Raw genomic sequence first — 26,599 nt, 5'->3', positions numbered from 1 at the left:
CACAGAACCATAAATCAGTTTTACACAAAAACGTCATCGACGGGAATTTATCGTTTTTACCGCGAGATGATAAATTCTTACCGTGGGGAATTTTTTTTACGGTTTATCGTGAACGGTAAAATATCGCCCATTCCTAATAGGCATTCTTAATAAAATCCTCTGTGTGTAAGGGGACATCAGAAGATTTAACGTTTCATAAACAGAGAGTCAGAAATAGTTAAGAATTCATCTGTAATTTTATTTCCTCTTTTTTTGTAAGACGTGCAAAAAAAACCCAAAAAGACTAGGCTATATATTTCTCTTGGATATCTTAATATTTTTTCCCCTGTTGTATATGTCCTTAGTTCCACAACCTCCAGGAGATGCAGCCCAGTGCGTCGCTGGTGACAAAGGTGTTTATACAGAGAGACTACAGCGAAGGGACTGTGTGTCGATTCCAGACCAAGTTTCCGTCAGAGCTCGACAACAGGGTGAGCACAAACACAAATTGTCTTTCCTACATATCCAAATGCTCACAATTACCTAAACCTTACCTACCACAAGTACCACTTTCTAACAAACATTGATACCATAATACAACACCGATACACAATTATAAGGCAAGCAAGTATTCTGATCTAATTATTATTTTTGTTGCTTTTAGTCCAAGCCATATAAGCTTCATTACTATTCAGGCTAAGAGAGAGATTTAGCTTGTGCTGAAAGGCAACAACTGGAAAATGCCATTTGAGCAGATGTATCACTGAAAATTTCCAGTTTATAGAGCTGTGGCTATGCCATTATATGGGTACACTAATTGGAGCTTTTTAAACAACCAAATCTCAAAGTAGTATTTGGAAGATACTTTCTTCAAACAGTAGTCTGGAAAAAAGTCCTCAACATTCACTAAGCCCATCTTTAACCAGGGCGGGGCTCAACCCCTTGTATATTAGCATCTGTGAAATGTTGTTCGTAGGTGTGTCAGATGCCCGGACCTTTAGCCTCTAGGTAATACACCTTCTGCAAGTGAAATCAGCCAAACAAAAAAGTGGTATTTTAGACTGAGCAGAATGTGACAGGTATGTTTGATTTTACTTCTAACTGCATATCTCCAGTATCACCACATGCATGTTTGTGTTTGTAATTAGATTGAAAGAACTTTGCTCGAGGAGACAGTGAAAACCCTGAACTCTTTTTATGTGGAGGCGGAAAAAATTGGTGGTCAGTCGTACCTGGAAGGATGTCTGGCTTGTGCAACGGCTTACATCGTCTTTCTCTGCATGGAGACGCGCTATGAGAAGGTAATGAGTCTGTGTGCATCTAAATACTTCACACACCACATGTAGACGATGAATAAAAATGTTAAAAGGGCTACCTGATCAAATATAGCATCACTTTCTTAGGGTTACTGAGAAGGTTGTCACCACTTACTTGCAGAGTGTGTACACCAATGGTGACTGATGACTTACATTGATCATCTTGTAAGGATCAAATACCTTGATGGAAAACTTTGTTTCATGTTATTTATGTGGACATTCTTGACACTCCCTTTTCATTTCAGCTTTTTAGATGACTAAGCCTGCATTGTTAATGGCAGTGGCAGTTATTAAGCAGGACAATGAACTCCAGAACAGTTTGTAAACTACTCAGAAATATGATAAAGACCCTGAATTGTTGACCCCCATGCTATAAGTAATCCATGTAGGTCCCGCTATTAAATCTATAGGCTATAATGTCAGGTAACGGACTTAGCAGAAGACCCCCGTAGGTCCCTTGTCTGTGCCTCGAAGACTCTGATTTGTTTTAATAGATTATCCATGTATGTGAAACCTTGATTTTGTATAAAGACTTCCTGTTGATAGAAACAGAAACAGAAAATAATATGTACATTTATAAACAAATCCTTCTAACTTATCATGCTGGAAACAAAGTATCAGTTTATAAGAGGTGGAGTGGACAATTTAAGACTTTTTTCCCCGCTTCTTTATTGCTAATTGAGGCTAATTGGCCTTTAACTACATCAATAATCAAATACCAGATATTAGGGTGTTATTGCACTGATCTCATAAAAAAGTGAACAAATATATTTCACGCTTCACAAATAGGCGTGTTAATCCTTAAAAGTTCCACATCTTTAATTCTAATAGATCCCTACAGCACTCTTCCTTACAATAATAGTTAGTAATTGGCCTTGGGTAGTCTTAGAAGTAGAGAATTTAGTTGTATTGATTACTGCACAGCAAACCTAATGAATCTTTCAAGAAATGTTTAGACTTTAAACTCCTTGTAGACAGGGCTAGTGGCCACATCATTTTGTTTCTGTGATAAATATTTAAACATAGGCTAGTTTATTAAAGAATCTTAAATATTTGCATGTAATTAAATGGATCAGTGTAATTTGAGTGTGCTTAAAAGCTTATTCACGAGACGTATTAACAGTTGAATAGTATTTTTTTATTTTTCACTCTGAGGAAAACTCTTTAGGCTTACTGGCAGAGAGGAACAGAGCCAAAGACCAGACAATATCACCTGATTTTTTTCTGGCTCAGCTATTCATCAAAAACATTTGAAATCCTGCTCTGAAAGCCATGCCTGTGTGCCGGTGGGCCAGGCATGTAATGCAGTTATACACACTGCAGCCAAGATGTCCATCTTGAGAAAGAGCAGGTGGTTAAACCTCAGGATGGATGTGTTGCTGCTTGTTCGTCGCTGACATGGAACATGAAAAGCACGCATACAATATGGGCTCGCAAACGAGCTTGATTAGTTTCTCTTGTGATTTCTCTGTGAACCTGCCACCGTTTCTGATTAATCTTGAGTGGCGTGAAGCTCCGGCATGCCTCTTTGTTCTGTTCTCTGTACAGTGGCAGGGGGAGCTTGACCAAAGAAACAAAAAAGGAGATATTGCTGTGTTGAAGCCATGCAGAAATGGCCTGGTCTGAGACAGCTTTCATCTCCCTCTCAGCTGTTGCTGCTCCATTGAGATGCTCAGATGTTATCAGCGCCATGGGAGAGTTGTTTATGTGCTTGTTTAACTTTATGAATGATGGTATGACTGACAACGGTAAATACACCCACCCAAGTTGAAGCTGTGTGTGCATGTTTGTGCTACACAACAGTGAGTCTTATCAGTGTGCAGATTGACTGTAGAAGCTCTTACTGCTTTCATCTTGCGCCATCAAAGAGCACTGATTACAGCATGTCAGAACAGTTGTATGCAAGATTAATAAGAGCTTCCCTCATTTACAGTAACTTTTACATAAAATTTTATTTTGTGATTTCTCACATAACTTTCTATGGTTCACAACAATTCACTGCAGGTCATTCAGAAGTTTATAACATTTTTAGTCACGGCTAAATTACACCAGAACAAAACCTTTCTGTTAGTTTGGTTCAGCTGTGGGGGAGCATGGATCATCAAAAATATGAATAATCCAATCATATACCCTCTAAGTTTTTGGACTTGTTGCCTATAACAGTCTGGATGATACTTTTCGTCTTTATTCTGGTCCATACAAAAAACAAAAAAAACCCACTAAAGGTTAATTAGAAATCCAGAGGCCAAGGACGTCAATGTTGCCTCAGAATAAGTTTAGCATTAAAGATTCTTTTCCGTACTAAAAAGAGGCATTTGTGAATGCAACGCTATACTCCAATGGTTTCTCAAAGTAATTCCTTATTCGTGTAATTATCTGATGGTTCTATATGTACTTGAGTCAAGGTTTGGCTTGACCCTTGACAATTGCACTCAGTCTCTCTTGGAGGAAAGCTGGATTTAAATATTTCGATTTATTTCTGATGGATCTCTTGACAAATTTGAGACTCTCTGCCATCTTTGCTTATCAAATGGCTTTTTTAGATTAGAGCCTGTTATCCCTAAAGTAAGAAATGTGTTTAACGTGCACTGAGCAGTGTAAATGCAAGGCCCATTATTGCCTCCCTGGTGCCTGAAGCCCAGCTGAGGGGAGGCCCCATTGAACGGTACTACCTGACGGTCTGCTGTTTGCTCAGCCTTGATGATTTCACCAACATCAGAAGAGTTGGCTGATGCGGGAGTTGGAGCGGGTGGTGGATCCATGCTGAATGACATCATGATTTGCGTAGCCACTTCCTCCATATTGTGTTGCACATGACCAGCAGTCTCCCTCTGCTGTTGTGCTCGCTGACCGTAAAGAACTTTTTTCTTAAGTTCTTCAGTTTGTTAATGACCCACGTTTCCTTTCTTTCAACACTGCAGCCTGTCATTTTAGTAGATTACAGTTCTGTAATATCCGGATTTATGGCATCCACAGCTCTGGCGATGAGAAGCTTGCAGACATCCTCGTCTTGTCATCAACAAATCCCACCCACAACCTGCCAGCCCACGTCAGCTCTGTTTACATTTGTCCTGAGTGTATTGAGTGTATTAAAGGGGACCTATTATGACATTTAATGTATATTTTAAACAGGCCTTGAATGTGTCCACTCAGCGGGCAGTTGTTGGTGGGGCCAGTTGGACAAGCCACCCTGTATCAGTTCATGTACAAAGGACAGACAACACATTCGATTCTGGTGTTAAATGTGGGAGATCCGTGAATGTAAAAAGGGGCTAAAGACTACGCCTTTCATGGACATTACTTATTTTTCTGCCAAATTCTGATTACAATTCCCAGTTGATATCATCTTTTTGAAATAACATCATTGGAGCTTTTTCTCCAACTTTCTGTCTGCAATGACATGAAAGTGCACATATGCAGACAAGAATCCCTTCATGTTGGACCTTATATAGGTTTTGTAGGTCATAGTGTGTGATGCCACAGCCTAGGCTAGCCTTTTCACAGAGCTGCTATCACACATGTCAGTAAAACAGACATATAGCCTGGATACTGGACTGTCACATTGTCCAGAGTCCAGGTGATTAGGTGACGTAATTCTCTGATTTTAGACTCCCACAATTTCTAAAGAAAAAAATAATACTTATGCTGACTTTATGCTTAACATATTTCACCTGCATAACTGATTTAAAGAAGTGCAGTGAAGCAACCCGGCTGCTATCGATGACTTCACTTCAGTCGTTTGTCAGTGAAAAACTCAACGTCTTAATGTTTTCCAGATACTTCACTGTAAAAACATATTCTTCTGTTGTTTCATGTCCACGGAAAGGGTCATTGTATCAGCAGCTGTCTGCGCAGCTGTTAACAGATCTTTGGCATCCCAGAGGAGTCCCATCAGTGTGTCGTTTAGACTGTTATTTTAGTCTCTTACGGATGAATGCTGCGGTGACTTTTTGTTGAATTTAAAAAGAAGATGTGATTTCATGTTGATTAAATCAGCTGCACTCTGATGTGTCACAACTTATTACTAGATTGATTATAGTTTTTAAATATAAGCCTTACACTGTGTATTTTTATCACACACACACACACACACACACACACACACACACACACACACACACACACACACACACACACACACACACACACACATCATTCAGCATCTGATATCGGCTTTCCAATCTTTTTCTTTAATCCGTTCATGTGACTGACCTGGTATTGTGCAGTCCTTTACTCTTTTGCTGTTAAGAAAAAAAATGAAAATATGCAAATATTTTAGTTAAAACTGACATTTATGACATATGTTTTCTTTCAATTCATAATAAAGATTACATTTTCACATTACTGCATTTGACTATCTTACTTTTTTTCTACAAAATGTCCCAAGATGATTGGAGATGTGGCCGTAATTCCCAATTTTTCAATGTACATAGATTAGTAGTACTTTTGAATAGACACACGGGCTTTCAAAGTCTTGCACAAAGTGCTTTTCTTGAGCAATGTGGCAACTGTCTCAGTATACATGAGGTCAAGTGGAGTGTGATGCAATGCACTGACATGATTGGGCAGACTTTGGAAGAGGCATGGCATGTCCACATTGTTAGTGCCCACAGAGGCATATCTGAGGCTGAATAAACTGTTCTAATGATACCATTTTAGTTTATAGGTGTCAATTTAGCATGACTGGCCATCAGTCTGCAGCAGCAACCTTGGATACCACTAAGGGTTCCTAGCTGCTACTTTAGTGTCTAGGAAAAACAACAGGAGAGGTCATAACATGTAGGAGAATGTGTGTAGACTGGCTGATTTGAGTCTGAACTGCACAGATTCACTTCACTGCTACTCAGGAGGATTTTCACAGTTAATGCATCACTTTTCTTTCAAACCCGAAAAACGCAGTCCCTGCCAATCTTATCTAAATAAACAGTCCACTTTACTTATGAGCGTTTCCAGTTTGAACTGACAGTCAACCAAGGCATGACATTTAGCCTTAGAAAGCCATCTTTTAAATTAGGAGTTAAAGCTTCCAAATGAAAAACTTCATAAAGAGAAACGCTTGTGCTCATCAGTTTCAGTAATTCAATTCATACAGCTTTTCCTTACATGAGTGCCTTGGAAGTATGTCTAAAAAAAATAAATGGTGTACTTAGAGCCTAATGAAATTACTTTGAGTTTGGATTATAATCTGCAGGAAAAATAAAGAGAGGCAATGGCTCAACAGTTGGTATCAAATGATGTGTACTTATATTGCACAGAAGGACTGCAAACTAATTTCCTCCATTTTTCACTTTTTCCACTCATAGAATACAGTATCCCGACTCTATTTCAGTTCCTCTTATGACAGTTATCTCATATATCGCAGAAAACAATTTGAAAAGTGATATGAAGGTAATTTGCCTTCATTCAAACCGTCTTCACATCGTCACTGTAAGATTGTGCGTTTTGCTTGTGTTTTCACAGCATGTCCAGCATCATCTCCAATCAAATCTTCACTATTGATCTAAGTGCTCCTCAATGCTTTTCTAAAACTTGTCCACTTTATTTCAGGTGCTGAAGAAGATTTCAAACTACATCCAAGAGCAGAATGAGAAAATCTACACTCCTAGAGGTCTGCTGCTCACGGACCCCGTTGAGAGAGGAATGAGGGTTGTATCCTTCACTCATGTGTTACTATCTTGATTTTCTGATTAAATATGTCCTGTTTCTCTTGGAGTGATGTTTTTAAACTCCTGTTGATTCACATTACATCTCAATGACCAACTGCTGTTTGCAAGCTCAAATCAAAGGAGAGCAGGACTGACGAAGCTGGAGTATTCTGTCCTTTAATAAGGAAAGATTAGATAAAAGTTAGGATATTTTTTTCAATCAAAAGACCAAAATATGTGGGATGCACCTTTGATGTGGAGATTTAACTCTTTACAATTTATTAGCCAGGGTCTTTCAGATTTTTCTAGCCTTTCATGAAGCTCATGGGGCAGAATTTAACACATGGGCAGTTTTGTTTCTGGATCTGGTCAGCTCCGTGTCTCTCTGGGTGAGCAGGGGTGATTCCTTTAGAGGGCAAAATCAAAGATGAAATTTGAAAAATAGATGAGTAGGCCTGGCTAAGACCGGTCTAAGAGCAGGCCTCAAGACACAGGACAAACACACAAACCAATAATCAATGCACTCCTATACACAACGACTGTCAGGCCTTTGTCAGGCTGGTGTGGTGAGGACCCAGATGCAGGAGAGAGAGGGAGGCCGGAGGCAGGAGTTCTCAAAAAACAAGGATTTATTCCACAAGAAGCAAGAGGCAAAAAACCCCAAATCAAAGTGCTGCTTGGCAGGATCAAAAAAACTAACAGGAACAGGGATCAAAAAGCTAGACTACATGGAGGGAAGCACAGTACGGACCGACAGGGGACAAGGGAATGACAAGACCAGATATACACACGGGATAACGAAACATGACGAGACACAGGTGCAGACAATCAGGGCAGATGGGACACAGGCGGGGCAAAACAGAAACTGAATGTCAAACCCTGACAACGACGTCTGTTTCTGAATACCAGTTACATACCGTTAAATAAACTAAGCCATTTGTGGTGAACTTTATATCTTCATATTTACAGTATATTGCGATCAATCAGGTTTGGCCTAGCAGGCTTGTTTGTGATAAATGAGATTTACCTTTTGTGTTCATAATGATTTTTAATTGCTTTTCCAAGTCATTATTTTGAAATCTTAGTGGGCAAATCTTTACATGTTGTGCTTTCAGGGCAACATTAGAAATATATTGACCATATTATGGGTTATCCAAATATTTAGTTATATTGAGTAGGATTGCATGACTTAAGGTCATCGTCTGGGCATTTTTTGTTTTATTTATTTTAAGTGTTTTTTTTACTGCATCCGGGCCTGAGTGACTAGTCATTACTGATGGGACAATGAATTCTGAACTACTCAAGGAAGTGCTAAAAGAAATGTTGAATATCTGTCAGTGAATTGAATCTCAATAAAAAGATGATGTTGGAAGATGACGACCTAAAGAACACAAGTGATACTTCTAAAGACTGGTTGAAGTATAACATTGATGCTTGTGAGGTCAGAGTTCTGACTTTGATTCAACTGAAAAGTGTGAAACTGAAGTGAACAAACCACCAATATCCCAGAGGTGAAGTTGTTCTGTACGGAAAAATAAGTAGGGATTCCTCCAAACTGTCACTCAGGACTGACCAACAGTTACTGGAAATGTTTAGTTGTGGCTAACTGCGCAAGAGTCACACCAAATATTGAAAGTTTTTACATACTTTAACCTCCCACAGATATAATCATTTATTATTATGGTCAGACAAGATCACGTTTCTCAATAAATAATTTTCTTTTTTTTTCATATCCTGTATAAGTGGTTCTGTCTTGACTTTATGTTGAAATAAACACAAGAAACGTGCTACAAGAAGGATTGGCACTCAGTACAGCCCTTGGCACAACCTAACTGTATACCTGTGGTGCCCATTTCCGGTTTAGCGCAAAATGACAATGGCAAAATCAGAATGACAACTGCAAATTATAAATCGCAATGACAAATAAATCATCACAAAGGCAAGTTTTCAATGACTGCAGCTAAGCTTTTCAGTAGTCTTGTAACAAATTTTTTTCTGCCTGACAAAATATGTTTTAACATTGGAACACAATGAGCATGATGGGTCCCCATTTACCCAGAGTTTTAGGTTCTGGGAGGACATCATACAGTATGAAGCCCCTAACCGGAATCTAATGCAACTTTCCTCCATACTTGATAGATCTCTCCAACTAAGCTTCCTTCTCTCTACACTTTCCCAGTTTCACTACTGTCCCTGGTTAGCTTGAGCCACTGCCTTTGCACCCCTACATATCTCCTCCTGTCAATGTACCTGTTACACAATAATATTTTATTGTTCTTTGGGACCTGCTTTGTTCCACACTGGTTTGCCTGAGCCAAGTCCTCCCTAGACAAACTGAAACTTACCTACAATCTCTGCATACTTAAGATCTGCTTCTGCCTCCTGAACTGCCAATCTTGGGTTCCATTTCCACCCCTTGATTGGATTTGGGACCTCCCTAACTATGCATCCTTACTCCCAGTTAACAACAGCTCTGTCCAGGCCTTGGAACTCTCAAACTCCTGTTAAAGTAGATATTGGTTTTTGCACCTAACCACTTCCTTATATAGGAGCTAACTAGCCATTCCATTCTCTTCACCGTGCATATTGGAATTTGGTACACTGAACATAGCCACATCAACCTAGGGAAAACACCAGACTGCAAACACCACAACTTTAGCTTTCCCGGGAGACCTGACCATGGATGTATTATATTAACCTGTATACCGGACCGGAAAATGGCCGCCGTTCATTTCAATGGAAGTTGCTCGCCTGTCGCATACGCCGAAAAAGTTCCTGACTTTACTTCCGCGTTATGGGGCCCATAGACCATGCGCAGTTGAGTCACCTCCCATGATGCTCTGGGGCCTCCCATCATGCTCCGGGGCAATGAGAACGAGTATTAATATAATATGTATTAATATAATATATTAATTAATGTATATTATTACATGTATATTATTACATATATTGTTAATGTATTAATATAATATAATTATATAGTATGTAATAATATAATACATCCATGGAGTGCACGGACACAGCTGTGACGTCACGCCCAGAAAGAGACTTTTCTTTGACTTTTCTGGCCGTTATAAAACATTTTTGACGGATATAAAGTCCATGACTTAAAAATATAGAATACAAAAATTAGTAATTGCCGGTGATTACAGCTGGAGGTTCCTGTGAACAGTTTTAGAGGCTTCTCTTTTACTATTGCGGTCTATGGGAAAAAAGCTTTTTGGGCCCCATGGGATTTTTTGTTGCAGTACCGCGGCTGGCCACTGGGAGAAATCGGCGTGCCTGCTGAGTGCGAGACCGGGGGCCTGGACCTGACTTGTCTATGCTATCTAATCCTTTAGCAGCATCCTTCCTAACTTGCTCTGCCTGTTCTTTATCACCCACGTCCACCTAACTAAAGTCTTCACTGAATTTTCCCTAACTGTTGGAATTTCCTCCTCATCAACAAAAAACTTCATATAGCTTAACTTTCCGCTACATATTGAGATGATTCTAGGCTTGCAAGGCTTAATCTTCATACTAGCCCACCTGACGTTCATATTTACTCTTTCCAGGAGCCTATTTGTATTTGGAATTGTTGTAATTACAAGTGTAAAACCATCCATGTAAGTCCTAACTGATGGGAGCCGTATCCCATTCTACCTACAACCCATTTGGAAACTGATGATTATTTCTCTTCCCCTTTTGAATCCCAATGGGGAAGTCCTATATCCTACAAGCCTGCTGTGAAACCTGCCATATTAAAACACAACCTAATGTCCTGAAATATGCTTTCATAAAGTTAATAACTATCCCAGGCACAAAATACACTGGCTAATACTAACGCAATATCTAAAAATACCACATACAAATTCCTTTTCTCAATCTTAGCTGCCTGAATCTGATCCTAGATCATACTAGCATGCTCTAGGAACCAAAAAAAAACCTCCCACACCTTCTTTCTGCACTGGAGTATCTACAGTATTAAACTATTTCTTTCTAAGTAATTCGATAATCTCTGCGCAGCTACACTGATGGAAATTTCCCCTTTTACATTCAAAAAAGAAATCATCTGGAACTGGCTGAGGTCTAAATACTCCTTCTCCTTTGGAATAAGCAGACCCCCTACCCGACGCCATGCCTTTGGAATGATTTGTTTCTCCAAAACTGTTCTTAACTGCCTCCACAAAAACTTAAGGATATCAGGCGCTCTAATATAGACCCGATAGGGGACTCTATTCGGCCGAAGAAGCCTTTACACACCTCGCTAAACCTGAATTGAACTTGCTTCTTTAACTTCCTTCCACTAAGGTGGCCTAACATCCATCTAATGACCTTTCTACTCTAACGGTGGCATATCAGGTGGAAGACTTTCTTTTTCTTTCCTTTTCTAAATCGAAATAGGTCATTCTTAAATATTCTTCAATCTCTAGTCTTGTTGCTTTAAACTGCACTCCCTTTTCCTGGCTGAACAATCCTCTAACAAACTTAAAAGGGTCCCTTTAAAACCGTTGTCCTTTTTCTTTCTTTTTCCTCCTTTTCCTTAGCCTGCCTCTAAGTTTCTCCCTCCATCTCTTCTTCTATAGCCTTTTTCCACTGCTTTCTCAACTGTCTCTTTTCCTAAACCAATTCCTCTATTTTGCCATCTAGACCTGACTGTATCCTTTTGCCCCCTTTCTATCATGCACCACAAACCTCTCTACACCATATTAATTAATTATATTTCCCATCATTTCTAATCTCTCTATTGCATTTCCGCCAAGCCTGCTTAAAATTACCAACAAGTATTTGTTAACTGTTTCTTATTCTTTACTATCATTTGCCCTAAGACATTTAATTCTAGCTTATGCTCCGACCATGTGTCTCTCTGACTAGCATGATAACTTTACCTGCATCCATTCTTACCTCTTCCTCCTCCTTGGTTACAGTAATTCTGATATCCTACAAAGTGTGGTTTTCTACCTGTCACTGGACTGGTACTGGCCAATGCGGCACTTTTTCTTTCCCTGATGCGTTCTAAGGTATTTGATTGATGTTACTTTCTGCCAGCCACAAGGACAAACCTGAAGTAATGTAATGTAAGGTACGTTATTTACAGTATATAGCACTTTTCAACAGCCTTTCATTGTGCGAAAGTGCTTTACAGCAAGTAATAAAAAGAAGGATAAATAAGAACAATCAAAAACAATAAAACAATGAAATACAACAAAATCTAATAAGAAAAAAGTTTCATCACACTACTGGGTGTAAAAGCCATCTTAAATCAGGGGCGCCGAAAAGGGGGGGTAAAGGATACGGATTATAGGGGCCCATGATTGAGGGGGGCCCAGAGAGGCCACTAATGATGATCAAAATTATAATAAAGAAAAATAATGACAAGTTATTAAATAACATATAATCACAAATGTTTTATTTTCAATGCCCTGGTAACAATAACTTTATTTGATTTGGAAACATCAACGCCTGCAGGGGAACATCTGCGGTGTGTGCAGCAGACTGGGGTGACCGCTCTCAGTCCAATCAGAGAAGTTTACATATTGGTGACTATGCTATTACAAATAGTTATATTGTAGGAAATACTATATAATTAATGTATGTCATGTACACTCTACAGAGCCAGGTCCAGGTTTGTCAGGGAGGAATTACATTTATTTAAATTTACATTTCCAGATTTTTCTCTCCACTGATTATAATTTCTATTTTTTCATGTAAGAGTTTATTTCCAATTTAAAAATCAGTGTTGCAGCAAGTAAATTAATCAAAATGAATTCCATTGTATTCAGAGTGCTCAGTTCTTCCCCTACTGTCATGTTGCTCTTCTTTCACAAATATGGTAATGATAGTCAAAAATACCATTAAAATGCATTGTATGTAAAATAGCATCAACAAATTTCGCCGCTGTGTTGGGGGCCCCGGTAAAGATTGTTTTCATGGGTCCCAAAATCGCTAGCGGCGCCCCTGTCTTAAATAGGTAGGTTTGTAGCCTAGATTTCAAAATGCAGAGGTCAAAAATAAGCCTCATCTCGGCAGGGACCTTATTCCAGAGCCTGGGGGCGGCAACGGAAAAGGCTCGGTCACCCCAGTGTTTATATTTTGACCTCCGTACTTCCAGTAAAAGTTGATTAGTTGACCTCAGTGCTCTACCGGGATTACGAACAGTTAAAAGTTTGGATAAATACAATGGTGCAAGGCCATGAAGAGCTTTAAGAACGAACATCAAAAGTTTAAAATCAATTCTATAAAGGACAGGAACCAATGAAGGGGGTTAAGAACAGTAGTGACGTTCTGTTAGTGTTGGTTAAAAGACGAGCAGCAGCATTTTGCACAAGTTGAAGGCAATACTGTATATCTTATCCTCTATGATACTTCCTTTTACCCATGCAGCTTCTCTCACCATATCCTGAGCACTATTCTGGTCAATTCTAGCCCTGCAGGACAAGGTCGGGCCCTATACAGGTATATCCGATGTATTGTCATGTTTGTTCCAAGGTTGTTACGATTTCATCCATCCGTTGTAGCTTACGGATGGATGAAACTTGTAGCTTATTTCTGGTTGTATCAAAGCTGCTGGCCCTCAATACTACTACCCCATGCTAGCACCTTTAGGATCTTTCCCACCAACTGTCTTTCTAAGCTGTCACAGCAAATATAGAAACTTTTAAAGAGTCATTAACCTTAAGGTACCACTGTGAAAAGGCATTTGTTTATGACAAAATCAATGGTTGTTGGTATGAAACTGTATTGAAGCCCCATGGACTTTCTCAATCTTTACATAACCTTTTTATCTTAATGATCCTTGACATTCATTGTGTCCTCAGCTAGAGATCAGTGTGTTTGAGGACCGAGGCTCAGGCGGTTCCAGTCCTAGCAGCAGCATGTCATCAGCCAGCAGCGCTCGATGACTGGAGGGTCAGCACCAGGCCTATGGGTTCCACCACCGGGGCAGCGGGACACTTACCAACATCCGCATGCTGAAACATGAAAGCACCAGGTTCTAGGACAGGGGGAGAGGAAAAAGGCAAGGAGGTTATTCACAGCATTCACATTGTTCTAGGAGTGGAGCTTGCTAATATAAAAACATTGATGCACTTGTGTAAAAGGATTTACACAAGTGCATCAGAACTCACACTTGGGCATGATACATATCACAGCATCCAGAAATACCTTTCATCTTACAAAACCCATCCAAACCAAAATGATCATTTGTTTGATTTTTTTTCCATTGTCCGCCCACCCACACTCACTCTATTGTTTCTATTAACATAAGTCACACTATTCATGTATTGTAACTGATTACCTGTGATTAGATTGGTTGCCAATATGTGATTGTGCCCAGGGGCGTCACTGCCGTTATCTTTATCAGCCGATTTATCTGCGTGTTAATCAATATGAAGTCAATCTGAAGTCCCTGCAGCAGCTCTGGCATCTGAAAGAAGGAAAACTACCAGCCACCTGGGAGACACAATGTTCTCTCTTCTCGCTGAATGACTGCATTCGTCTCAGGCGGTTGAGGTCAAGCTTCTTTGAATGCTGGCAAATTGGACCTACTGTGAGAATATGCTTTGTTAACATGCATTTGGCATCAGTATCAAACAGCTAACAGAGAGCACCTTGAATTATTTATCCTTTTCATTCATGACAGTGGATGTTAGTGATCCACATCACAGCTGTAGGTCACACTCCTGCACGCATCCACACATGCACATATGCATACAAATGCACGCAACTGTGCACAAGTACACGGAAGAACAGACCAGGCAGGATACATGTACACAAGTGCATATACATGCACACATGTACACACCTGTAGCTAGTGGCCATGCCTTCCTGCACACATATACAGTACATTCTTGTAAAGTTGGAGTAAACCCAGAGAGAACATTTTCTATGTGGTCTCAGCTCATTGGGAACACAAGCAAACGCAGGCCCTGGGAGGCTGCACTGCTTTTCCTTGGAGGTAAGGTTGGGTATGTGCTGTGCATCGTGTGTGCCAGTGCCATCACCCCTGGCACATACTAGGAAAGCTTCTTAATGTGTAAAAAGTCACAGATTGCTGACCAGAATAGGTGATTTTGCTCCTGACACAACTGAAAGAGTCTGAGCTTTTTATTACTAAAGCTAGAAACACTTTGGTTATTAATGAGAGAAATGTGTTTTTATGTTAGTATGGCAGATCTGAGGACAATCGTCCCATAGAGAGTTGAATAGATAAACTCCTTATACCTTCACCATATGAATGCCATGCATGTTCAAATTATATTTATTTCTCCAAGCACTACATACAAAGACGAAAACCTATCTGGAATGCACTGGACATAGATAGATTTGGTATCTATAGTTTTTTTCTTTTAGCCATGAAACAATTGTAGCTCCCTCAAGTCCCTTCTGAACAAACAAATTACTCAAAAGAACAATATTGGAGCTCTTATCTTTGTTGACACAGATTTGGTGCTCTTAATGTCATCATCATCGTCATTTTTGTTTTCTGCATACTCATCTCATAACATCATCACCTAATTAGCTCCAGGAACACTTCACGTCTCTTTACCAGGTTTGTGAACACACACACGCACACACCTCAACAGAGACACTGCCTTGGGTCAATCCGTCCTGAGGGAAGAAATTTCAGTTACAAGTGAAACAACTCACTAAGAAGTCAGTGTGGAAATGATGATGATGTCTTTTTCCATTCCTACATGCCATTTGATTGCAGCTGTATTGCTCGGATTACTGGATTTAATCCAGACATATTGTTTCCCACAGCAGTTGAGTTCAGCTGTGCGTGTGTTCAGCCTCCTGTGCTTTTTTCACGCCTTCATGTTTCTTCCCAGTGGAAAGGATATCCAACCTGGGGCTGATGGACTTACTGATTTCCAAATGACTCAATACTGCCAATAAGCGAATAATGAAGCTCATTGGACAATGTATACGTGTAAATGACTTGTACAGAAGAAGTGTAATTTATACGCTTGTTTATCCCCACTGAGTTTGTGAATTGCAAAGAAGTAGATGTAAATGCTATAAATTTAATCAGTTCCAAAACATCACCATATCCTTTAGGTTACATTCAATGTTTGGATTGTATATTTCTCTAAATAAGGGCCCTATAGGTCCATATTACCTTCAACTTCTTAGGATACCAGTCCTTTATGAGAAGCAAGCTTTTGTTATAAACAGGCTTCTAACAATCATTTTTCATTAGTATGACAGTTTTCTACAATGCCTTGCTTCCAAACAGACTCTGGATTGGTACACATAAAACCATGTATGCGTTTGCATGAAAGTCAACCGGCTGTCCATCAATTCTTATAGGAAACCCTGTGGTCTCCAAAAGGTTTATGACACTCTTTAATTGCTTATAAAACCTTCTGTTCTTAGAAGGCCTTTTATTATCTAACATGTGGATGCTTTGAGCAACATACGGATGTAAATTTGTCAGAATAAATGCATCAAACTGCACTACTTTAGGTTAAAACTCTCAATATGATACATTTTTAATCCAGTGCAACAAGATGTTAAAAAAAACATGATTATTTAATTTAAATTATTTTATAAAAGTGGGATACAGTGGCAATCTTCATCTCCAACAGTGACATTAAAATGGGCTGTACCAGACACGTGACTTTTTTCATCTTGGTGAAATCAATTTTTACTTGATGAAATACGGTATTTTCTTTAATATTTGAAATTTAGAGAAAGAGCAGTTACAAAAGCATATAAATAGTGTAAATAATGTAACTTATGGTATTGATCGTGATGACAGTGATGTCACTTAGTGGTTTGAGTTACTGTTGGTTCAGAAACACTGATGAATATAATCCTCAGGGGAAAGTCTAAATGTGCCAAATTCAAAGAATCACAAAATGATTTGTTCACACATGTAGCCCTGGAGGGAGCAAAAGTAATGGTAATATCAGTCACTTTATGGAGTATTGTACGAATTTCAGGAACCTTTACTTTACTTGTTCATATATTTATCCACTCAGAATGAACAGTTTTTTTTCTTTATATCATGTTTTTCAAAATTCTTGTTACTGATCAAATAACTGCAGATCTTATAGAAATGTCAACAGCATCATTAGTATGTATGTGTTATGTTTCGTACTAATAGGTCAGTATTAAAGGAGCTTTATTATTATTGCTTGTCCTTCATGCATGTATAAGCTTTGCAGTTATGAAGCCCAAAACATTCTCCAAGGACAGATTTCATGCCCATACTGCTCCAAACCACGGAGAACCAAAACTGACGTAATTTAAAAAAAAAAAAAGCAGAAATATATATTTAGTTTTTCCTTTTCCTTGTGCATGCATTTGTTGTCTTTACATTCCCTCATCTCTTCTTTTTACTTTACCTCATGCAGAAATGCATGAGGTAAAGTGCGTGGGCCGCTCAGTTATCCAAGCAGGCCTATCAGTAATCAGATCAATACCCGGCTTCAGATTGGATATAGCCCCCTGAGACAAGGATGTGGACACTGCCGGTTGCGCATTAGTCTTAATTTTGGCCTGATCCTGTTTCTTCCTCTTTATTGACCAATAGTAGAGGAGCTGGACCAAGAAGGGCAGCCCTCCTCATTTGCATAATGAGGCAGAAATGAATAAGGTAAAGTAAAAAGAAGAGACAATAAAATGTAAAAACAACATAATGCATGTACAAGGAAAAGGAAAAACAAAAAATATATATTTCTGCCAATATTTTTAATTATGTCAGTTTTGGTCCACCATACCAAACTGCTTGTAAAGTCTTGGTTGTAGTACAGGGTCCTCTCGGCATCATTCAGCACATTATGCTAGAAAAATGTAATTATTTCTGTCCCATGAAAACCACACTTTTAATATTTAATTAAACATTTTTCTTCCACTATATATATGGTATGGTATGGTAATATATATAGTAAATCTAATTTCTCAGGCGAAAACAGACTAAGCAGTTGAGAGTTGATTTCCTTACATGTACAAGGAGAACAATGAAAGTAGAGGAAGAAGCCAGTAACAACTGGATACTGTGCATCTCACTTATAAGAGCAGTAAAAGGGGCGGCAGTAGCTCAGGTGGTAGAGCGGGTCGTCCAATGATCGGAAGGTCGGCGGTTCGAATCCCGCTCTGTCCCAGTTTGCTGTCGTAGTGTCCTTGGGCAAGACACCTTACCCACCTTGCCCCGTGTGAATGTGTTTGAATGTGTATGAATGTTGGTGGTGGTCGGAGGGGCCGTTAGGCGCGATATGGCAGCCACGCTTCCGTCAGTCTGCCCCAGGGCAGCTGTGGCTACAATGTAGCTTACCACCACCGGAGAGGATGTGTATGAATGAATAATGATTTCTGTAAAGCGCTCTGGGTGCCTAGAAGGGCGCTATATAAATCCAAGTCATTATTATTATATTAAAAGACACATAGACTGTAAAGAGCTATAAAGCTGTCCAAGCTGGAAAAGGCTGGATACTGTCAGGGTGAAAGGATTATTGCCACCTATTCCAAAAGGAGTCAAATGTACATAAATTCCCTCTTTGTTTTTTTATTGGGAAAGAACAGTTCTATTAAATAGCCTAGTCAATTTACAATCCATGCTAATTGGCCTGTTTGACAGCCATCAAAGTAAAAATGAGCAGCTGGCCTTAGCAATCATTACGCCATAAATGAGACAGAGCCTAATAAAATTAAATGTTTCTGACTTATAAATATGCAAAACTTTCATTTTATCTATCCAAACATATATTTTCTGCACAGGTTTCATCCTGTTCATTTTGTGCTCCATGCAAAAAGCCCAAAGCTAAAATTTGAACCAGGAACCTTAAAAGACAACTGTGCTAACCATTTTACTGACTGCCACTGTGCTTTTCTGCTAATACTCCTGGAAAATGATCAAACGGTAAGAGTACAAGATATGGATGATTATGCATGGTGGGAAATTCAACAAAATGATGGCTATTCTAATATTAATATTTAGGTCAAAGTACTGCTTGAAGCTGCAGCAGAGATGTGAAACGTGTTTTATGTAGGGCTATATCGGAACTTATAGACAAGGAGAATGTGAAGATATTTTCAAAATGTGGGTTAAAACACCATATGCCATATTATGCTTCAGCTTGTTCATGCTCCAACAGTTTTGATTGAAGAAGACGCCCAGGGGAGTGAAGATGAAGATAACGTGTTAAATTGAGGGAGTACATTTGACTTCTGATCTTTTCACCTATGTCATGTTATTTGTTAACATGGTCTTTTAGCCAGAAGACAGTGCATGGCATCTGTGCCAAAAGAATTAACATAATTATGATTAAATAGCCAGTATCATAATGTAAATGTCCATCTTGTCTTTGTCATTTACTGTATTTGAATGTGCAGTAAGTCAGACATGTAGAACCATTAATAAGCAAATAATGTTTGTTTCATATGCAGTGACAGCTGGGATTTTATTCAAATCGAGCAATATAATGTCTTCCTAAAACTATAAAAGGTTGTGTACAGTCTCCATAGCAGTTTCTTTGAGCTACTTTGATGCTTGTTTTGTTTTGCCTCTGGGAGACTGAGCGTGCGTTGATGTTTTATGCTGCATGATGTGTATGACGTGTATGTGAACAATGCAAGTAACAGAGGAAGTGAAATCTCTTATCAACACGGTCCCCAGCTGTGCAGAGAAAAAGGAATTTATATCTTGATGCTATTTATGTGTTTACAGTGGGTTGTTTGCATATTATCTAAAAATCATAGCTGTGCTTTTTTCAAAAGGTGATTAAAGATCAAAACCTGGGGGACAAATGTTTTAACTGCCTACAAAATATGAAAAATGTGATGATGATGAAAAGAACGTTTATTGTGACTGCAGGCTTCTTTTCAAATAAATAATTTATCACCAAAAACAATGTTTTTATTGAGCTAAAAAACTGTTTCCATTTTATTTAAGCATATGACACAGCCTGGCTCCATTATATTCTGACTTGTGTTGCTTTCTAGTAAAAAAGGAACAAAAATGATAACTGTTCTAGATTAATTGGAGAAAATTCAGTGATTTGAGTTCAACCTAAAACTAAAGGAAGATGCTATTTTCTTGCTGTTATTGAAGTCTATAGCTCTTGAACAGCAGTGTATTATTTTCAAATGTATAAAATATCCCTCCATCACAACTTCATAAAAATGCCTTGAAAGGCCTGTCAACCTGCACAAAATTCTGTATGCTTATACCCTAATGAGTATAAAGGAAACATGAATCTAAACTTTGATTTTACTGGTTGGGGGAGGCAAAAAAGTAAGCTTTTGCTATGCAAATAATGTCCAAATTTAGTTCTCTCTAACAAAAGGAAAGTCTTTCATATTTGAAAATTATGGAGTAAAGTTTCTTTATAAAAAGAGGAAACAATAGTGTGGTTTTGAAAGAATGCCCCCCGCCATCTCAGATTCTAACCACTTTGGCAAACTGGCTCTCAGTATGTTGCTGAATTGGCTACTCCTGTTTGTGACGTGAAAGTAAATGAAGAGAATTGTAAGGCAAGCATCACTAAGTAACTTAGAAACGTCAAGTTTGCCGGCCTGATGCATAAACAACTTCTGTATATAAAATAAACATGTATAGGCCTTTGCTTTCACCCAAGTTTGTATTTATAGGACACGCAGTAAGAATGTGCATGCCTTAGGTATTTTCCAGACCACATTCACACACACAAATGAAAAAAGGTGATAGAATTTTACTTAAAAAGAAAAGTCATAGTCACGTCCTTATTTGTAAGTTTATAATATATAATCTTTTTTGCTATAAATCATTGCAGCCGTGTGAAACTTGTTATGAACAAGGGTTACTCTGGTGTTTCTGAAAGACTATCCTGATTTGGTTTCAAGAGTAGAACAAATATTTAGACATCGGCTTTTTCTGGTACAACATTAAAGGTTGTAGTATTTATGTTCTGTTTGCGATTTCAGAAATAAGACCAGCGAATAAAATAGATTTGTTTCCCCCCTTTACTGAGAGAGGTCTCAGTTTCACATTTCATAAAATTACAGTTCTTCTTTGTAATGTCAGTTTAATTGTGGTACAAACTGTGTTTTTATATGCAAATGCCTAAGTAGGGGGCCGTCCACATCCATTCATGGCTAAACATTAGAGAGGATGAGCATGAACATGGGGTTTGTGAATGCGGGTCAAATTTCACTCTTTAAGAGAGACATTGGGTTTTGAATCCATCTAAAAACAATGTGTTTGCACATTTTTGCCTTTGTGTGTACAAACAGTTTTATGATACAAGACAGCATTTTTTTATATCTCACCACTATATTTGTAAATATAATTTCTAGGCCCATTTTTGGACATTTACACAAGCTTCACTTTAAAAAAAAAGGTGTGTTTAAAAAGGAAAATATAAATCACTATAAATCATGAGACCCCTGGGAGCTGGTGTGGGGAGCAAATCTGGAGCCCTCTGTGCAGTTACATGAACTGCATTTATAATGTGTTTTTTTAACTCTTATTAATCACTCAAAGTGTTTTACAGTACAAGCCACACACATTCACACGGCAACTTTAGTCTATACAAGTGCTCTTCCACATCCTCTCCACCTTTTTATTGCATGTTCTGTCAACGATCAACTGCCTTACTTTTTCCCCTGAATTTTTTTTCTAGTCACAGATGGAAAAGAGTGGCTTTCTGGTACTGACTGTTTAAAATGTTTATTCTTAAATATGACACATAATCTGCATCCAGCTGCCGCCTCTTGTGTTCCAGTGATATTTTAGCTGGCAGGAGTGCCTCGCCAGTGGAATACGCTTATTCCAGTAAAACGTTACAATTGTGTGCTTTCATGTAATGCGTTAAAAATGCAGTCTCTCGGGAGGAGTCCTTCCAATCAGATAAAAGTCATTCCTGTTGTGACACTGGATGAGTTAGCCCCATTACGGTATTCTGCTCTAGACGTTATGTCTGTGTCTGAATTCACACACAAATACACTTGTTCTTTGTTTTATTTCCAAAATGAAAACTGGCATAAACACAAAAATCTAGTGTGACAAACAGTTTGTGATGAATGCCACATGAATACTTTGGCTGTGCTAAATCAGGCCTCTCAAACATTTATCCACTTCTAACCAAAGACTACAGTGAGTTAAGACATGAGGAGATGTTACAAACACAAAACCTCCGTACCACTGCTGCCTTTGAAACAATCTACATTCTGCACACGCTCCCAGCCACAGAGGCCCCCTTGGCACATTGTTTGAACATGTATGGATGTTGTATCAGATTTATAAAATTTGTTTTGAAATTCCATAATGGAAACCACAGTGCTGAGACGCTCTTTGAAGCTTGGACAAAAGGTAAAACAGTTTTGAAGACTCTTTTCTTCCAGCGGATTTTTTCCTCTTTTACCCTGCCAGTACCCTGCCTGTTGGCTTTGGCATGAATATGAGTTCAGTTTATTTAACCTTGGTGTGATTTACAGTTCTTGTGTTCGCTGCTGAACCCATCCCAAATGCACCCCAGAATGCAACATGAAAAAAGAGAAAAAGTACAGTGTTGAGTATCGGAAGATGGAAATGCATGCTCCAGTTGAAATGTCACTTTGGTTGAGTGTCAATTATTGCATTTCTAAAAGGAAAATAAATGGTGTTTTGTTATCCAAACTGACTTTAAATGAATGACTGACATTAAGTTTTCTTTCTTTCCATGACTTAATATGAGCAATAATTTCCCTCGTACGTAGCGTGATATTGACTGATTTTTATCCTCAAGCAGTTGCTAAAGTAGTTCAATCTGTCACAGTCATAGTTTACTGTACTGTTCGGACACACTTAAAATAATTACTGGAGACTAGATTAAGCAGTTAACAGTAAGATTTAAAATGTATTAATTGCATCTCAAGCTGCTGCGAACCCCAATGCATCATTACTGTAAATAATTATGGCAGCCTGATGTGGGCTTGTACACAGGATGATTATCATATTCAAGCTCTGGAAACAGCTTGTTGTTAACATCAGGCAGAGGAGAAAATAACACAAATCATTAGACTGCAGCTGAGGTGTGGCCACTGCATAAACGACTGAGTGTACAACCACTTCAGAAATTTTTCCTTGTCTCTGTTCCTTTTTGTTTTTGTTTCTCTTCAGGTCATTTCAAAATTGTACATATGCTTTTCACACATGTAGGTCTAGAAGTATTTAGACAGTGACATAGTGTCAGGCTTTAAAGCAGATTTGACTAAAGTAGAGTTTAATAATAAAAACACTATGCATAAAGATGCACACAGGGACACAGGTAAGTTGGTGAGGCTGAAACTCACAAGTAATGTGGAACAGACAATAATACGCAATGAGTTTAAGAAGGAGACCTGAGCTCAGTGCAGGCCCCTCCAGGGGTTGGTAGAGGATGGCAATGCCCAGGGGCTTCATTTATAAAGCTTGCTTGCGCACAAAAAGGTCCTGAAAGTTGCGCAAGCCACCTTCTACGCAAAGGCTGGGATCTAAAAAGAAAAACTAACCGAAAGATCTGCGTATCCCTACGGCAACCCGGACCCTCCCATAAGAATTTACTTAAGACACGGGGAACTGGCGACGCAGGCTGTGAGGTGGTGAAATGAAGCCGGATTCATGTCATACTCTTAATAATGTCATCACATATCACAACATATATCAGACTTATAATAAAATAGCGCTGATCGTGTTCCTCTGTGTGTGAAGCACAGCGTCAGTCAGGGCTCTGGTGCTGTTGCAGCCGCGGTGACATGCCGGGAACCTCCTCTTCACCCACCGCTTTAGGACAGAACAAATGAGGGGCTTCGTAGAGTGTTTAGGGGCTCCACGGAGCCCCTCATTTCTTCCCTAAAGGTTCACAGATTTTTTTATATATATAACGAGTTTTACGCGCGCGTGAAACCTTTACATGCGGGTGTAAGCCTAAATTAGGGTTCCGCGTTAAAACGACGCAGAGCCTACAGTGTAGGGTACGCAGCGACGCGCACGTACGCCGTAGGCTCTGCGTTGGTGTAACGCAGAACCATAAATCAGCCCTGAGCAGCTCTGAGGGGAGACGGGAGGGAGATGGGGGAGGAGGGGGAGCGGGGCTGCCGGGCCTTTCTCGCATCGCCTTCGCACAGGGTGTCTGGATGATTTGCAATTACAGGCTGAGCCTACCGTTAGTTTTTAAACTGTAAAAAGTGGGGGAAACAAAAACATGATTTTGAAGAGACGGGGGGAAATGTCCCCCCTGTTGCGCCGGGGGACTCACAGCGTTAAGCGCAGCAGCGACGTGCTGCCACCAACTCGCTTTAATTATATTACACTATTTATATACTCTTTCTACTTTTACTGTCACCACCAAATAATGTCGTTTTCCTGTCCTCCACCTCATCCACAACATCTCGATCTCAGATCTCAGTGAAATTCAGTGGCACGGTGGCTGGACACGTCTCATCATGCGTCTCATTCATTCTGACGCCAAACAGGCTGCAGGAAGCTGCTGCGCATGCTCAGCAGGCTCATCCATATGCAAATACTACTTTGCATTACGCTTTTAAGGTAAAAAGGGGGCGTGTAGAGGGCGGGATATGAGGCGGATTCAGCTGCGCAGCCTTCCAGCTGGACTGTGATTTATAAAGCGAACATTGCGTGCGTGGTTTTATTGATCCAGATTTTTTTTTGCGCCCGGCATTTTCGGCTTTTGGGTGTACGTGCACTTTTAGTATGAATCCTACGCAGTCCATTTTAAATGAGGCCCCAGGACTGTCACTTAGGTAGGAGCACTGGGTGATGAAAATGGGAAAAAATCTGTGATACAAATATTTAAAAAAATAAATAAAAATACACAATGAGCAGGGACTGTGCAGGGTATTAGTAGGCAGGATAATAGGTGAATTGGATGAGGGTGATGATGAGGGCACAGGTGCAGTCCATGATGAGAAGAACTGAAGAATGCTGGGAGTTGTAGTGTCAGAACTGGTGATCAGAAATCTAGGTGTGGTTCTGGATTTACATCTCAATTTTAACAGCCACATTAAGAGCAGTGAAGTCAGTCTATTATCACCTGAACATATCAATAATTAAAAGAGTGATGTCTCAGCAGGACTTAGAAAACCTTTACCATGCTTTTATCTTCAGTAGACTGGACTACTGTGCAGCTGTTCTCACCCCTAAAAGAATCCACCAAACAGGTGAGGTGACATTCATCCTGCTTTCAGCCTCACCTGTAGAACAGACTCCCAGAATGCCCCACAGCTGCTGAAACGATCAAATGCTTCAAGTCAAGGTTGAAAACCTTTTTATTTATTGCTGCATTTCAGTCCACCACACTGCACCACAATATTTATTTCTTGCATCTCATTTATTTCATTCTGTTTAACTTATGTCTGTCTGTCTTTAATTCTGCATTTAAATTCTTACAAGGAGAGAGGTAGGTCATGAATATAAAAGAGGGTTTACTGCAAGGTGGAAACCAATCATTATATTCAAGTTAAAGAAAGCCAGATAAGACTTTGCCAAAAAATAAAGCCTCTCTTTATCTGGAATCAGAGTATTCGACAAATGAACCGACAATAAATTTGAATTAGAATGATGGGATGAGAGAAGTATGGTAAAGGAAAAGCACTGCTCATGGTCCGAAGCATACCACATCATGTGTCAAGCATAGCGGAGGCAGTATTATGGTATGGGCTTATGGTTGCCAGTGGATCTGCCTCAGAAGTTTTAATTGGTGATGGGACAGCTGACTGATAGGACAGAACTTAACTGCACTGTTAAAATGGTTGAGTTGTCTATAGTTTTATTACATCTTGATCGTTTTATTTTAAATCCACTGTTATGCTGTATGAAAGCATCCATCCATCATCTATACCCGTTTAATCCTGTACAGTGTCATGGGGGTCTGCCAGAGGTTATTCCAGCTCATTACTGGCAAAAGTCAGGGGTACACCCTGAACAGGTTGCCAGTCCAACGCTTTCCATATTTGCTCTTCTGTCTTTCCTCTGCATGCTGAATTGTGTGCGTGTTGGGCAATCACTGCTTGTAGGATATTTTCCAATCTGTGGTGTGAAACAGAAAAGCAAAGCTTGTGAATTGTCCTTTCACTTAGGGAAAAGGTCTGCACACAATCAGTCTGCACAAGTGAACGCCCCGAACTCACAAACCAAGCATTGTGTTCCAGTTTCATTTTGCACAGGAACATCTTGGCCTGTAGCTCATTCCAGCAACAAAACTGACAGCTGGAGCCCCTCACACACACACACACACACACACACACACACACACACACACACACACACACACACACACACACCCACACACACACACACACACACTCTGTCCATGTCATTGGACACCGTTCAATGACAACGTTCAGGTACATTGCACAGCTTCATAATCACTGTCTACAATACCTCTCTGTACTCAGATTATTCCACGTAACCTCAAAAAATGTGCTTTTAATTCTAAAAAATAAAGTGGTACAGCAACCTAATTCATCATTATGGAATATTTTCTCTTTATTTATTTTCCACAGTTGAGCTCGGTCTCATTGGACACAGGTATGTTTCTGAACTGACTTTGGTGTATTAATACATGATGGCAGGGACTCCTTGTATGTTTTGGTGGGGAGGACAGACTAACTAAATACTGCACACGTTGTGTTGAATATGTGTTGATTATATGTGTAAGACAAAAGACAACTGTTATCAATAGTATTCCACCTTCATTCAAAAGCTTTAGTCAGGTG

General features: G+C 39.4%; 1 protein-coding gene across 1 annotated transcript in view; it reads left to right on the top strand.

Annotated features, from left to right (window-relative positions):
• Window positions 1-19,735, top strand: part of golga7bb (golgin A7 family, member Bb) — a 31,783-nt gene extending 12,048 nt beyond the window's left edge. The window contains exons 2-5 of the mRNA XM_061745502.1: window positions 345-470; window positions 1,128-1,280; window positions 6,843-6,944; window positions 13,738-19,735. Coding sequence (XP_061601486.1) covers window positions 345-470; window positions 1,128-1,280; window positions 6,843-6,944; window positions 13,738-13,821 — 465 coding nt within the window. The 3' untranslated portion in view covers window positions 13,822-19,735. The remainder of the gene's footprint in view (window positions 1-344; window positions 471-1,127; window positions 1,281-6,842; window positions 6,945-13,737) is intronic.
• Window positions 19,736-26,599: the final 6,864 nt, after the last annotated feature.

Source organism: Cololabis saira, chromosome 17, assembly GCF_033807715.1.
Source record: "Cololabis saira isolate AMF1-May2022 chromosome 17, fColSai1.1, whole genome shotgun sequence".
In the NCBI taxonomy this organism is placed as follows: domain Eukaryota; kingdom Metazoa; phylum Chordata; class Actinopteri; order Beloniformes; family Belonidae; genus Cololabis; species Cololabis saira.
The sequence above is the reverse complement of the archived record's forward strand: the minus strand, read 5'-3'. Positions and strand labels throughout refer to the sequence as shown.